Below are 16,241 nucleotides of genomic sequence, written 5' to 3'. Positions count from 1 at the left end.
GTTTATCATTTACAATTAATGATGGAAAGATGGATTTTAAAATTCCCAAAACCGGCATTCTACCTTGTCTACATCTACCTATGTCTAATAGAAGGGTCTGCCTACATGGATGACCGGATTACTAAGTTTAAATATTGGCGATAATTCATGTACAAATGTTAATTGAAGTAATAAAATTTATTTTGTTAATATATATTATATAAGCCCGCCTTATTTTTGGTTTTTTATTTTTTAATAGAGTCTGTAGTGTTGTGTGTGTGAACATTTAACTTAGGAGCTCAGGGGCATGGGGATTTCAGGTTGAGGAGCCCAGGGTTCAAGGGTTAAAATGCAAAATATCTGATACAATTCAGATAACAAAAGTAAAAACCAGACTTTGCATCCTCTGATCTGGCCTTTGTCACACCAGGACAACTATCCCAAGGCAAAGGAGTGACTTCACTTTTATGGTCAACCCATAATAATAAATAATATTATTCTTGAATCTTTTCACAGCATGGAGTTATTTTGTAAAGATTTAGACTCGAGTAGTGAATAAATAACTGAAAACATGTTCATTAGGCGTCAGCTAATACTTCTTTTTCCTATTAAAGCTGGCTGTGCCTATTCGGATGTCATGATTTTTCTGTTTAAATTAGATCTAGAATCTAGATCTAGAATAAATTTCAAACCAAGTGTCATCAAAAAACTAAATCTTGATCTATTTATCTGGCCAGTTAAAAGTTATTTAGAATATAGATCTAGGCTTGAACTTAAAACTAATGCTGTAATACTAGATCTACTAGATTTCGAATCTAGATCGTTTTAATATTTATTTTCTTTGTTTGGTATTCTAGATGTAGATCTATGTTAAATTTACCTTAAGATTTCCACCATCAGTGGCAACAACTGTTAAATAATAACTGTCTTTAGCCTCCCGGTTGAGTTTTGCTGCACTAGCCACTGTCAATTGGCCAGTGATTTTGTCAATTTCAAAGCTAGAAAATCAATAAAAAATAAAATAAATGAAAATAAAATACATTTTAAAAATCTAGACCTTCTAAATTTAATACTTAAATCTGAGTTCATTTTAAAATTATCCATACAGCACCACAAAAAATCCACGGAACACATTGTGTGTATAAAAGTAGTGTAATTTAAAGCTACCAACAATTTGTTGTTAACAAATCTTCCAAATATCACATTCTTGCCTTGGATCTGGGTTTTCCAAAGAATACATCACAGTTCCATAATTTTTTCCATCGTCATTTGAATCTGCATCGTTTGCCTAGATCGTCAATACATTTACATTAAAATATATGGCCCTCATATCAGTAAAGTCACAGCAACATTGTGTCACATTTTGGTAACAGGTAAAGATTCCATTATAAAGCAAGCTTAGTCTGTATATACATTGTTAGCAGCGTATTACCTATATGCTTTTTATCAGCATATTAACATAATTAAGTTAACATCAATAAACACGAAAGAGCATCAACAAACAGCAAGGAGTAGATATGATACATTTGCTTTCTTCCGAACATCTTTTCAGGGGGGGGGGGGGCATCCGGAGAAAAAAGTCTGAAAGAAACACTGCTTAAGAGCGCTCGACTGACTGCTAGGATGCCGAAGTAAAGTCTTTGCGACAATCGTTAGTCCACCCTAGACCAACGCCATGGCATTGCATATCTACAATTCAAGCCAAAAGTGGCTGGAAACAGGGCAGATGTTGCATAAACATATGAATTATACTTCATCTTTCTTTGTGATGTCTATTGTTATGCTTAAAAGTGTTCTTTCAAACTAAACCGTGTGTACGATATTTAAGTATTTTTGTCCCACAATACTACACACATGATGTAAACTAGTGGTTAAAAAACCCTCGCTTTTCAAACCTTGATGTCCATGATAGAGGTATTTGGTTGAGCTGCCTCAGATATATTTCCAGTGAGTGTATGGCTGGTGAACACCGGGCTGTTATCGTTCAGGTTATTCAACTTTAGAGTTATCACCGCTTTCGCGGTTTGAGTGATACCAATCTGGGATGCTTCTAACTACAAATAAATACAAATAAAATAGAAAAATAAATGCAAATAAAAACATTAGCAAACGTAATTTCTGTAAAAAAAAAAACAATGTTCGGTTGTCTTAGCTCAAGTATAAACTTGAGTTACAATGTCTAGCGTCATGCAGAGACGTAGCGACCCTTGCCGGCGCCCGGGGACAAACTTTCAATTTGGCGCCCTCCTCGGGAGCAAACTTTCGATTTGCACCCACCTCAACTTTTCAATTTGCACCCCCACCCTCAAACTGCAAAAAATGCAGCTAAAATAACATTTATATTTGTTTTTACGACCCCTGTTGGCGCCCCCTAAGGTCGGCGCCCGGGGACATATGTACCCCCAGCCCCCCCCCCCCCATCGCTACGCCTCTGGCTTCATGTTATGTTTAGACAACCTGGCAATTTTGCAGTTTTTCGGTTTGCTCTCTCGCCCCAAATTCACCAAGTGGAAGAGTACCCTTACTATGTGAAAACGACGAGGATGTTATCTGAATTAAAATATTACCTCAATGGTAATTGTGGATCTAGTCTCATAATCGTGGTAAGTTGAGTTAACAACCCGTATGAGCACTTCACCAGAGCCTTGGACAGTGGCTGGGCTCACATCGTAAACATTCGCTGGACTGGTGACTCGCAGTTGGATTGATGCATGTTCGCCCTGAAAGCATAACTTTCACAAATTAAATAAATTGGAAGTAAAAATTCTAGTTAAAGCAACAACTCCATAACTATAACGATTTAGACAAATATGCTCATATCCATGACCATTTCTATATTCCAGAGGCGTAGCGGGGGGGGGGGGTACATATGTCCCCGGGTGCCGACCCTAGGGGGCGCCAAAATGGGGTTGGGAAAAAAATTAAAAGATCCTTTTAGCTGAAGTTTTGCATTATAAATATAAAAACATATTGAGGGAAATGGGGGGAGGGGGGGGGGGGCAAATTTAAAGTTTGTCCCCGGGCGCAGTGAAGGGTCGCTACGCCTCTGCTATATTCATGTCTATGTTTATAGCTCCATGTCAATGACCATAACTATATCCATGCCCGTGTCTATATCTCCACGTCAATGTCCTTATACTTTTATACACCTCTAAGTTTATTTCTATGTTTAGAGCGCTAAGATCATATCAATATTTAATTATATCCTCATGGCCATGTCCATATCTAAAAATCCTTGTCCACGTTTGATCCCTTTGCCCACTTCCAAGTCTTTATACACGTCCAAGTCACCAACCCTGTAGTATTAATTTCCTATTTACACTGTTACGTTGTAACACAAGGGGAAGTAAACGAAAACCAAGTGTTCATTTATATAAATACCCCAGCCTTCGTTTGCACCAAACTGTTGATTTACACAGCTTTAACCTCGTTTTTTTATGAACCCTGCAATTTCGACATATTTTGTCCTAGGAATAAAAAAAAAAACAACAACAACAAGGAACACGGCATTCTAAATGACCTGGTCTATATCAGTGACCCGAATGGATGTGTGTAAGCTGATGGACATTCCAACTGGTGCATTTTCATCCAGAGTAGCTTCATACGTGGAGCTGGAGAACTCGGGCGGGTTGTCGTTCTTGTCGTCTACAGTGATGGTCACCGTAGTGGTGGCCGTGGAGACGCTGTTTGGCTCCTGAGGGTGTTCGTTGCCTTCTGTTGCCTACACTCGGATATACATCAATTAAACTATATGTTTGGTGTTGGTGGTGCCTCCTATCAAAATAACTTATCGATAAACATTGTTTAGACTAAATATCCAAGGAATAAAATAATTCAGGACAAAATGTCTTAAGAATAAATTGATTTGACACAGATTTTTAAGGCAAAAACGTCTCGGATAAAAACCTGAATAAAAGTATAATATAATAAACTTTGAATGTAAAACGAAAAGGACCGTTTCGGAAAAGTCTCACATAGCAGATGAAGTATAGTTAATGTGTTTCATTGACATTGGTAGGCTACATACAAACGATCGTCCACTCTCAAAAGCAAGCTAGATCTAGATAACTATCAAAGCTGTGAACTCGATAAAAAATCTATTCGAAATTTTTGGATGCTCCACTACTAATCCACTGTGTTACATCAACATTTTTAATGGGTGTGTAATTTCCGTTATCACGTTGTGTATACAGAGTTTCTTCCAGGCATCTGGAGCCCCCCCCCCCCCCCCCCCCGAAGAAAGTCTACCCCCCCCCGAACGAGATGGAATTTATATAGTAAACATACACTTTGACTGGTGTCCGCCCCCATCCCCCCCGAAAAATATTGACCGCCCCCCCCCCGAAAATATCAAGTGCCCCCCCCCCCTCCCCGGAGAAAAAAGTCTGGAAGTAACACTGTGTGTATAGTATTGTCTGACACCCCACCCTCACTTGAATTAATAATACATAATATTTATAAGTTGAGAGAAATCTAGCCATACCAAGATTGTCAGAACACAGATTCCAGAATTGTTCCAGACAGCCCCAGTGTCTCGATCCACCCTGCTCTTTACACTGATGTCACCTGTGTGGCTGTCGATGTGAAACATTCCTGGACAGGTTTCTGTGAGAAACAAATGATTTTATGCACAGCTATTGTTCAAATAAAAACGAAACGTGTTATTGTTATATGTTTTTGCGCTACATACAACGTATGATAAGAATGTGCAATTCTTTATACAAAGTGTAACATTGTGATTAAACTATTGCAAGTTAATTTTGTTTTATTGAGAAAACCAGAGCAGAACTGACTCCTCTGAATAGCTAGCTGTAAACTCCATGAATCCCCACGATTATGTCCTCCTAATTGGGCACATTCAGGCAGCCATTTTGACGCCTTTGTTATATACTTTTAACATAAAGACTTAGCCGACAGCCATTTTGACGCCTTTGTTGATACTTTTAACATACAGACTTAGCCAGATGTTCTTCAAGAAAGGTCTCAAATGTTTTTGCCCCCCTTAAACACTTTCAATACTTTTTATTGTATTTATTTAAGTTATCCGTTTTCGAACCTGTCTGAATAGTTGAATGTATAAACATTACTGGTGTCAACGTTTCTAAAGATCATCAACTATCAACGAGAGTACCGGGCCAATATTTCTTTCTATCTGTCTGCTACATTCGGAACATCAAACATTGATGCTGACTTAACTAAGGTTAGATTAGGTTTGCCTGTCACCCCACCAGAGACATAGGCCGTTGACAAGCGCTTTACAGGCATCTCTGTCCTGGGCTAGTCTCTCCAACAGTCCTCATGTGTATCCAATCTTCTTGGTATCTTCTTCCAAGTCACGTCTGCAGGTCTTTCTTGGTCTGCCTCTCCTCCTACTGTCTTGTTGTGCCGGACACAGGCTTCCTGAGTGTGTGGCCAATCCATTTCCATTTTCTCTGGAGGATCTCTTCTTCAGCTGGCAGTTGATCTGTCCGTTGCCATAGTAACTAATTTCTAATGGTTTTAGGCTAACGAATTCGAAAGATCTTTCTGAGGCATGAGTTTATAAATGATTGTGTTTTCTTCTTTGTGGCAGTTATCCTCCATTCTCATCTGCATAGAGTAAAACATGTTTTACTAATGTGTTGAAGACCCCAAACATTTTTTAGTTGGTTGAAGTGGCCTGAGTCACGACTTTCTTCAGTGACGTTACAAAGTTGAGAGACAACTGGTACCAAAATTCACGGTGTCACCCCACTTTCCTCCAAAATAGTTTTGTATTTTTGCTTTGGCATCACCCCTACCCTTATCATCACACTTTTTTAAAAGCAGGATTAAACATTATTATGTTCTTAAATTGTGTCAAATGGTGCTATCCTCCGAATACTACAATTATAAAGTTGTTCATAAACGTCTGTGTACCTTTCAGAAGCAAATAGCTGATAGAGTTTGGTATGCTTTTGTCCCCATCTTCTGCCTTCACGGTAAAAATGCTGGTCGGCTGTGAAAAAATCGTTAGAAAAAGAAAAGTCAAAATTTGTTTATTATACAGTGTGGCTCCCGTCGTTTAGACGTCCACGTAGAGTGACATGATGATAGTGATAACCCAACGTTGGTATTTGTTTGAGTTAAAGCTAGCATCAGTAGATCAACACAGTGCTTGAATTAGGTGATTTTTGCAATCGGTTTTTCACTTTTATGTAGGTGGACTTATACATTTGAAATGCAGAGTTTAAAATATCAAAATTATATCTAAATGGGTTATGTAATGTAGTCTTTGTCACATTGAAGGACCAGAATGTGCGTCTATTTAGGCTTATAGTAAGTCTCACTACAATCTCTTGGCTAGGTAAAGCGGCATTGTATTGATTTTACAATAAGCTCTATTATTATACTATTATTTTTTAATTTTTTAAAATGTCTTTTAATAAACACTTTGGGAAACATTTGGAAACCGCTGATACAAGTAAATTTAAAACTTAGGCTAACATTTAAAAACGAAACAAAAAAAACAAACAAACATGGATTGTATTATTAAAAAAAGACAGGAGTAAAATGTTGAGATCTTACAACTGGTGTCTCTTCAACTATAGTCTTTATGAAGGGTTCGCCACTAAAAAATGGGGGTGTGTCTTGGACGTCAGTAACAGTAATGAATACATCAGCAACGGACGAATGGGGAGGCGATGCTTGGTCCTATGGACGTATACACAATTTTAAATGACATTTTTAATTTTGTATTGTGCAACATACACGTTTATTTTGAGAATAAATAGTTAAGTAGGCATACGTTTTATTTAAACACATAGACATAATAAATACATCGACAGGTTAAGCAGAGGAACATTGCTTAAAGAAATAGATATCGACCTGTAGAAAATAGTTTTTTTCATATTCAATTAGTTTTATTCACAATTGAATACACGTTTTAAATTAAACTCACCAGAACTATGACTTTGTACTGGTAGAATCTGTTGCTCTCAAAGTCTAGCGAGCCGCTTAGGGTCAGGACAGCCGTGTCTTTATCTATAATGAACATGTTCTTATACTCCTCATCAGCCCCCTGTTGTAGACATATACAGACACTTTAATGAAGCGTTTACAATAACAAACATGGTTGACATTAACAGATTTCTTTGATCAATCTATTACAATAAATTGTGGTAGACATTAACAGATTCTTTATTCAAACGTTTACAATAACACATGTGGTAGACAAAAATAGATTCTTTAATTAAACATTTACAAATAGAATCAAAGTCGTTTGTAAAATATTGGTGGAAAGTGTTTTTAGCGTCTAATATAATAAAATACAGTGTAATATTTGTTGACACATTTTAAAATTTCAAAGTAAATATATATACGTACCAGGGCATTAACCTAGAGATGTAAAATAAATTATATATATATATATATATATATATATATATATATATATATATATATATATATATATATATATATATATATATATATATATATATATATATATATATATATATATATCTATCTATCTATCTATCTATCTATCTATCTATCTATCTATCTATCTATCTATCTATCTATCTATCTATCTATCTATCTATCTATCTATCTATCTATCTATCTATCTATCTATCTATCTATCTATCTATCTATATATATATATATATATATATATATATATATATATATATATATATATATATATATATATATATATATAAATTTACATTGGTCCGTCAATTATTTCTCCGATATCCCCTCCCCCTCCGGATTAATTACCAAACTGTCAACAAACCTCTGGGTAATTAACACATTTAGTTTAAAACATACTCCCTATCACTAACCCTATTCTTATCCATATATTCACATATCCCTTTTCCCTTTTTCTTTACCCTTTATCCTTAATTCACTATCCTTTATACCTTGTCTCTAATCCCAGTCTATTGTCCTTGGCACCTGTCCATTGTCACAATTCCCAATTGTCATTTGTCCCTTATCTCTCAACCGCGTCCTTTTGACAACTCCGAAAATTACCCACTATTGAAATTATCTTAATAAATATCATTGGTAAAAATTTGCATACTGTGGATCATTTAGAAACATTGCTCGTACGATCTAATAAAAAAAAGATAAAAGCTATTCATCGAAAATCATGAGATTCTTATAGTAGCACCAGTACATAGTAATAAGCACTGTAAGCCAGGCCCCCTTATTAACAGGCTCTGTTAACATATTAAAAGTAAAGTTTCCCTTTCAAACCTGACGGTTTATGGGGCAAGTGAAGTAGAGTTCAATTGTTTCTGTGACCTCGGCATATGAAGAGATAGTGTGGTCAGCACTATGCCCAGTCGCCTTTACTTTCCCTAACGTGAGTTAGGTACCCATCAGAGTTGGGTGGACTCAGGGACGATTCACTGACTTGAACCCGGATTTGACCTCGAGACTTACGGGTTAGCAGTCTAACTCTCTGCCGCTAGACTACTCCGTCCCAATGTTAACATATTACGTAAAGAAATATTTCTATAGGTGTTGAAATAACAAATTATTAAATTAAATTATACAGGTATATATATATATATATATATATATATATATATATATATATATATATATATATATATATATATATATATATGTATATATATATATATATATATATATATATATATATTTTCAAAACAACTAGCCTGTAAAGAGTATTGTAGCTTGTCATTTTCATCTCTATCAATGGCTTGAATGATGTTGTAAACTGTAGTACCTTTTGAAACAGTCTGGTCGAAGAATAATTGGAGTATTTAAAGTCATGCGATTGGGTTAAGTATTTTCACCCCTTAAAATATTGGTTTTATGAAACATTTTATCTCTGTGTACTGTTTATTTTCTGTGTTTTAACAAGCTTTTATTTAACTCACTTCCTCTGTCTATCGCCAGTCTGTCGTCAGTCTGTCGTAAGTCTGTCTGTCTCGATCGAAACGCACGAGCGAAATTACGTGCACTTCTAACTGACAGATACGGTTCGTAGTTGAAAGGTAGATCAAGACATAAAGACAATGCAACATGACATTAAATTTGTCTTAATTGGTTGCCTAATTAAATTTTTATGAATTAATTAAAATTTTGTCCAAATTAGGCTGTCTCATAAAACTATTCCGCACTATTATTTACATGTCATCACGTTCATTAGGTGCGCAATGTTTTTAGTCATACAACTTTATTTACATTTAAAACATTTAAAGTACTGAAAAAAATTCATTAAAACCTTTTAAAATTTTTTTTCATAAAAAACGTTTTAATAATAAGCTTTTAGGTAATGATGCACTAAAAAGTAGAAAATAAATTAAACACTTCTATTTAAATTACTATAAAGAAAAGCGTGGGTCACTTTAGTACTTTAGTACCTATTGGATACCTTTACTAATATTTGAGAAGATACCCACGCTTTTCTTTATAGTAATTTAAATAGTAGTGTATAATTTATTTTCTACATTTTAGTGCATCATTTCCTAAAAGCTTGTTATTAAAACGTTTTTTTATGAAATTCTTTTTCAGTACTTTACATGTTTTATTTACAATAGTGTTACATGACTAAAAACCATTGCGCGTCTATTGAACGTGATGGCGCAGCTATTGAACGTGATGGCGCAGCTATTAAACCTAATGGCGCAGCTGGTGTGGTTGGATAGACATTCCTACTAATTCGGTCCAAATTTTAATTAACTCATAAAAAATCAATTAGGCATTTAAGTCAAATTTAATTTCAGATTGCATTGTCTTCATGTCTTGACCCACGTGTCAAATGTGAATCCTATCGGTCAAGTAGAACTGTCCGAATTTTCACTCCTGCGTTTCGATCTAGACTGACGACAGACAGTCGACTGACGACTGACGACAGAGGAAGTGAGTTAAATAAAAGCTTGTAAAAACAAGCTTTTATGTAATAATGCACTAAAAAGTAGAAAATAAATTATACACTACTATTTAAATAACTATAAAGAAAAGCGTGGTTCTCTTCCTAAATATTAATAAAGGTATCCAATAGATACTAAAGTGATCCACGATTTTCCTTATAGTTATTTAAATAGTGGTGTATGATTTATTTCTATTTTTTAGTGCATTATTACATAAAAGCTTGTTATTAAAACGTTTTTTATGAAATTCTTTTTTTTTACAAGCTTTTATTTAACTCACTTCCTGTCTAGATCGAAACGCCCGAGCAAAATTGCCGGCACTTCTAGCTGACAGGCACGGTTCGTAGTTAGTACGTGGGTCAAGACATGAAGACAATGCAACTTGACATAAAATTTGACTTAATTGGTTGCCTGATTAATGTTTTATGAATTAATTAAAATTTGGTCCAAGTTAGTAGGCTGTCTTATTAAACACTGCCGCACTATTAGACATGCGTCATCACGTTTAATAGGTGCGCAATGGTTTTTAGTCACGCAACTCTAGTGTAAATAAAACATGTAAAGTACTAAAAGTTTTTCATAAAAACGTTTTAATAACAAGCTTTTATGGAATAATGCACTAAAAAGTATAATATAAATTATACACTACTATTTAAATTACTATAAAGAAAAGCGTGGGTCTCTTCCTAAATATCAATAAAGGTATCCAATAGATACTAAAGTGACCCACGCTTTTCTTTATAGTTATTTAAATAGTAGTATATAATTTATTTTCTACTGTTTAGTGCATTATTACATACAAACTTGTTATTAACAGTGTTTCTTCCAGACTTTTTTCTCCGGGGGGGGGGGGGGAGCACTTGAAATCTTCGGGGGGGGGGGGGGGGGGCGGTAAACTTTCTTCGGGGGGCGGACACTGTTAAAAGTATATATTTTCTATATAAATTATATAAATTTCATTTCGTTTGGGGGGGGGGGGCTTAGCCCCCCCCCCGAAGAGATGCCTGAAAGAAACTCTGGTTATTAAAACGTTTTTTATTTTTAAAAAAGTTTGAGGATTGATTTACCCACGCATCCATTAAAATTTATTTCGAATTTCGACAACATTGAGGATGAAATGGGAAGGGGAGAGACGCTTTATACCGGTCACTGCTGATTATCCTTCCATTGATTACATGAAGTAAATTGTTAAATCAGTCCTTAAAGAATATATATGTGCCCAGTGGCGTAGGCGAGGGGGGGGGGAGAGGTGGTTACAACCCCCCCCCCCCCATGGACTCCTCTGTACACGTTTTACACCTCCCTGAGCCGGAAAAACATAGTTTTGCAATTTTGTCCGTATGTCTGTGTGTGTATGTGTGTACATGTGTGTGTATGTCCGTGAACACGATAACTTAATTTCATATATAAGTATTACATTTGTAGTTCTGTATCCATTTTTCAGCGATTTTCGATAATCGAAAGTGGAACTCATTCTTCTTTCAATTTTTCAAAAACCTTTAACTTGAGTACTGTTTCAGATAGATAAATGAAATTTCGCATGTAAGTAAAGGATCTAATACTCTGATTTCTTTGAATTTTGAGTAATTTCCGTTGAACGGAAGTAGTAATTTACGTTATTTCCGATTTCTCAGAAAAACGCATATGAATTAATAAAGTACTAATATTCCGCAATATTATACATATATTGTTTGTTGTCCACTTGGTGCGCAATTCCGTCCTCTACGAGACTCTATTCTGTTTTTAAAAATGGATTAAAATCATGTCTATATCCGAGATGCCATCTCCCATAGTGTTATATAAGAATATTTGAGAAAACTTAAGGGAGTTAACTCCCGCTTTATTTTTTTGATGCCCCGTATATTGCGCTATTGGTTTCTTTTATATAATGTTTACTCACCTCAAGAACAGAGACTGAATAAGGCAAATTGTTAAATGTTGGTATCTCATCGTTCGCATCAGAATTAATTAATAGTATGCTGTGTACAATATTGGAATACTGAAAGAATAGATATTAAATGAGTCTTTTAAAGTCATTTTAGCATTTAACATTCTCCTGCACTTAAATAAGACTTTCCATCAGGAGTTTGAAAAGTAAAATAATGTGTGTAATATTTATACATGTTTAATATATGATTTCACCATATGCTACTTACATGCACATTTGATCCATAAAAAATCAATGTTATAAATTTTATATTCTGAAATAAAAATAAAACCTTTAATTACATAATATCAAATTTTAAGAGAATTTAATTAACGTGGATTTATTTGTTTAGATTGCTGTTAAAGTCAAAATTACATTGACTAAAGAATCAAATAAACCTATTATTTGATTTTTCAATTAAGTTTATGACAAAAATGTTATATCCTTAATATTTTTTGCAACCTGAGGAAAATACAACTTAATGAATTGAGAATATATAAAAAAAAAAGTAAAATCTAAGCCAAACGCAATACTAAACAACAATGTTTAAGCTTATTCTATAGTTCAGTTTTAACTTGATTGTTTGCATCTACACACCCCATACATACGTTTAATAAGTAGACATGCACAGATTTAGACCTCGGGTCTAGGTCTTAATTAAAATAGAGTTCTTATACCGGTTGTGAATCGTTAGACAGTGCACTTCGACTATTTGGATTCTCCATGCAGATTAATCCCTAAAAGTGAAACTGAGCATTTTTAACACGTTTTTAACACGTTTTTCTTAACTCAGCTTCGCGTTTGTTTGTTTGTTTGGATGTTTGTTGTTAAAATTGACATCGAAAATTAGCCCACTTCTGATTGCTCTAGAGATCTGAAATTTGGCATGTAGGCTACTTTCGCCTAACAATTTCAGATGCAATCATAAAAACTAGCAATTAGAGACCGTAATTAGCTTAATTTAATTACGCCCCAAGGACCATAAAATTGAGGACATGATTTCTAAAGATACCGACAAGACTGGAGGCCTATTGACACAGTTACTTCGGCCCCAATCGATGTGAGCGCGCTGGCCGTGATCGTATAGCGGTTAGTACTTCGCGTTGTGGCCGCGACAACCCAGGTTCGAATCCTGGTCGCTCAAGATTTTTAGTCCGTGTATTTATAAACACTTAGTCAAGTCATACTTAATCAAGTCATTAGATAAAGTAGAAAATAAACTATATAAAAAACTTTTTAAAAAACCACGTTTTTCTTGAGGACTAAAAAGTAGAAAATAAATTTTCATACATTTGATGACAAAAAACGTGGGTCGGGCAGATGGGTCGGGAAATTTGATGGTGAACGTACCCACGTTTTTTGTCATCAAATAAATGAAAATTTATTTTCTACTTTTTAGTCCTCAAGAAAAACGTGGTTTTTTAAAAAGTTTTTTATATAGTTTTTCTTAACTCAGCTTCGCGTTTGTTTATGGATTTGTTTGTTGTTAAAATTGACAACGAAAATTAGCCCACTTCTGATTGCTCTAGAGATCTGAAAGTCGGCATGCAGGCTATTTTCGCCTAACAAATTCAGATGCAATCATAAAAACTAGCAATTAGAGACCTAAATTAGCTTAATTAAATTACGCCCCTTCTCTGTTTAAAGCGTATCGGTCGCTCAAGATTTGAAAATGGGCCTTTCAATAAAAAGTGTGACGCGCAAGCCTCTTTTTGTTTTATTATGTTTTACAGTGTAATGCTTAAGGTGGGTGGAGAATCGACAGTTAATCTGTTCGAGGAGGGATGGACGGTGGGCCAACTACCTAAAAGCATTCAAAAACCTTTTGATCCTTTTTATTTTGATAAAAAATCCTCTAAATTTTTATGTATTTGAAAACACTTAGTCAAGTCATACTTAATCAAGTTAAAAAACTTAAAAAAAACAAACACGTTTTTCATGTGTAGCATCGGACTAAAAAGGAGAAAATAAAATACTTAAAAAAAACTTTTTAAAAAACAACGTTTTTCTTGTGGACTAAAAAGTAGAAAATAAATTTTTCTTCCGACCCTAGGGGATCTACCAATGACTGCTCGTAGATTTTGTGCTTCCTCGAGCTGTGCAGGTTCTTGTGATGACTGTTCATACATTTGATGACAAAAAACGTGGGTCGGGCAGATTTATGATTAAAGCGAATAGCACACAACACACGAATTTTGGAAACTGTATATATAAAATAAACATTTTCTAATTCAATTATTCGTAAGCAAATACATTATACAGTTGCCTTAAACTTAACACCCCTCTTGCCAAGTGGTACTACCCGTAGAGGTTTTTTAAACATTGCAATGCATCGTAATGGTTATTTTCAGAATGACAAACTGATACAGCTGCTAATACGTGTTGTAAACGTTGAGTCTACTAGTCTATTACTGTTATAATTAATTGCTGCATGAAATAAATCTTGTGATTTGCATAGATGTGCCGACCAAAGATGATTTTTTTAACAAATATCAATGTTTAAAACTTTGAGTTTAAAAAGTTTCCAAAAAGGCGCCACTTTCCTAAAAATGGCCAGAGGGGGAGCGGCCGCTCCCCTGCTCCCCCCTGCGTACGCTACTGCGCATTATTAATTAAACGAATTGAATTATTTCCGTTTTGATAAACTCTCTCTCTTTATAACTAATAACGCCTTATCATTGAGTTTCTCGAGAGAAATATCCAAGAGAGCGATAGTTATAATTGACTCTGTCATTCATAATTTCATTTAGTCTTACATAGAAAATAGTGTTTGATCGGCTGGAGAAGAGAGAGAGAGAGAGAGAGAGAGAGAGAGAGAGAGAGAGAGAGAGAGAGAGAGAGAGAGAGAGAAGTGCGCACATGGGCTTTTATAAATTAGGATAAATCTTTGTATTCGACTGTGTTAAAATTTTAATACTTTTGTTTTGACAGAGCGGGAATTTTGTAGAAGATAAAGCACGCGAAATTTATTTTCTGCCCTTTAGTATTGTTGCTATCGACCATAGTTTCAGCGGCTATCTACTCACGCTGTCGTAATCAAACTGCTTATTTAAAAACACGTCCACCGTGAGCTTGTCTGCTGTGTTGCTCGTGACTGTGACATTGACTTCGTCCCCGGCTGGCCTAATGTTAAGACCTGGGCCTCGTTCTATCGTCATACTGCCCAACTTTTTACCTATGGGGTCTGTTTCAGTCATTCTGTAAAAAGTTGGATTATAATCCGGAAAGACCGGAATTACTTTCTCATTCGGTAAACTCTGGGAGTTAGCACCTAAATGTGAAGAGAAAACAATGATAATTTTAAAAAAAAAATATGGGGCAGTTTTCTGGTATTATAAGTATCAAAACAAATTAGTGCATGAAGCCTATCCGTTTAGCTAGTCTATTGATGCCTAATGCAGCTAAACTAATCTTAAATAAATAACTTTTGTATTATCAGCACGCAATTACACCAAGCAACTTACAAGACCACAACAGTACCACAGCCAGAGTGATAATAAAGGTTCTTATTTCACTTGCGTCCATTCTTTACCTATTCCAAACTGAAAAAAAAGTATTTAGTAACTTCTTTAAAAGTAGTACTTGTTAGTAGTGATATGCCTATACACTGCAATTTGATAATGAATTTACATAATTGTGTAGTAGGGTAGGCCTACACTTTTCCTAAATTATTATGTCAAACCATCTAGTTACATAATAGGTAATTATAAATATTTAAAACAACGAGCATCTTAAAATGTTGAATTTAACCAATGTTTGCAAGTTTGTATATTTATTTATTTGTCGGCATAGCAAGATCAGAAAAAATCTGCAATGTATGTAACATCTATCTATCTATAAACTACTAAAACTCAAGTTTGTTTACATGTTTGAATATTTATTTTTTTGTTTGTTTGTTTTTGTTTGTCTGATTTCGTACTGTAGAAAATCTACGCTATATAGAGAGCTGTAAAAATAGTATGTAGGTAGAGAATAATTTTTGATTGCAGACAGACTGTTAATCAAACATTTATTTAAAGACGTTAATTAATTTATTGATTCATTCATAGGTAGATTAACCACATTAATTTTAAAGTTTTAGAACAATGGCTAAACTATGACTGAATAGTGACGTTTGATAACTCATTTTTTTGTATGTTTGTTTTTTTGATTTGTTATTGGAGAGAATCTGCATTATATGTAGAGCTGTAAAATAGGTTTTGGGTGATAAATATTGTTCCTTCTTAAACACACTGTTAATTACAAACTAATTTAAAGCCGTTAATTAATTTATTGATATATTCATTGGTAGATTAACCACATTAATTATAAAAGTTTAGAACAATAAATTTAGTAATAGTATAGTGATTGAATTTTCTTTTTACAACAATTTTTAAAATTATTTTTTTCTAAAGGCCTACACGTGAATGATAAGGTTGACTATCAGGACCTCGCGGGGCACAGGGCAGGTGAAGTAGAGTTCACCT

At 34.6% G+C, this 16,241-nt stretch overlaps 1 protein-coding gene across 1 annotated transcript in view; it reads right to left on the bottom strand.

Annotated features, from left to right (window-relative positions):
* LOC131932263 (cadherin-23) overlaps positions 1-16,241 on the bottom strand; it is a 76,716-nt gene that overhangs the window by 28,854 nt on the left and 31,621 nt on the right. Inside the window, exons 8-15 of the mRNA XM_059289127.1 lie at positions 6,526-6,651; positions 5,878-5,956; positions 4,463-4,584; positions 3,500-3,700; positions 2,547-2,699; positions 1,875-2,033; positions 1,191-1,267; positions 860-977 (exon numbers count right to left, since the gene is read on the bottom strand). Coding sequence (XP_059145110.1) covers positions 860-977; positions 1,191-1,267; positions 1,875-2,033; positions 2,547-2,699; positions 3,500-3,700; positions 4,463-4,584; positions 5,878-5,956; positions 6,526-6,651 — 1,035 coding nt within the window. The remainder of the gene's footprint in view (positions 1-859; positions 978-1,190; positions 1,268-1,874; positions 2,034-2,546; positions 2,700-3,499; positions 3,701-4,462; positions 4,585-5,877; positions 5,957-6,525; positions 6,652-16,241) is intronic.

The sequence above is a fragment of the Physella acuta genome, unplaced genomic scaffold, assembly GCF_028476545.2.
Source record: "Physella acuta isolate Inbredline_101_S28 unplaced genomic scaffold, ASM2847654v3 ptg002122l, whole genome shotgun sequence".
NCBI classification, from domain to species: Eukaryota; Metazoa; Mollusca; class Gastropoda; family Physidae; genus Physella; species Physella acuta.
The sequence above is the reverse complement of the archived record's forward strand: the minus strand, read 5'-3'. Positions and strand labels throughout refer to the sequence as shown.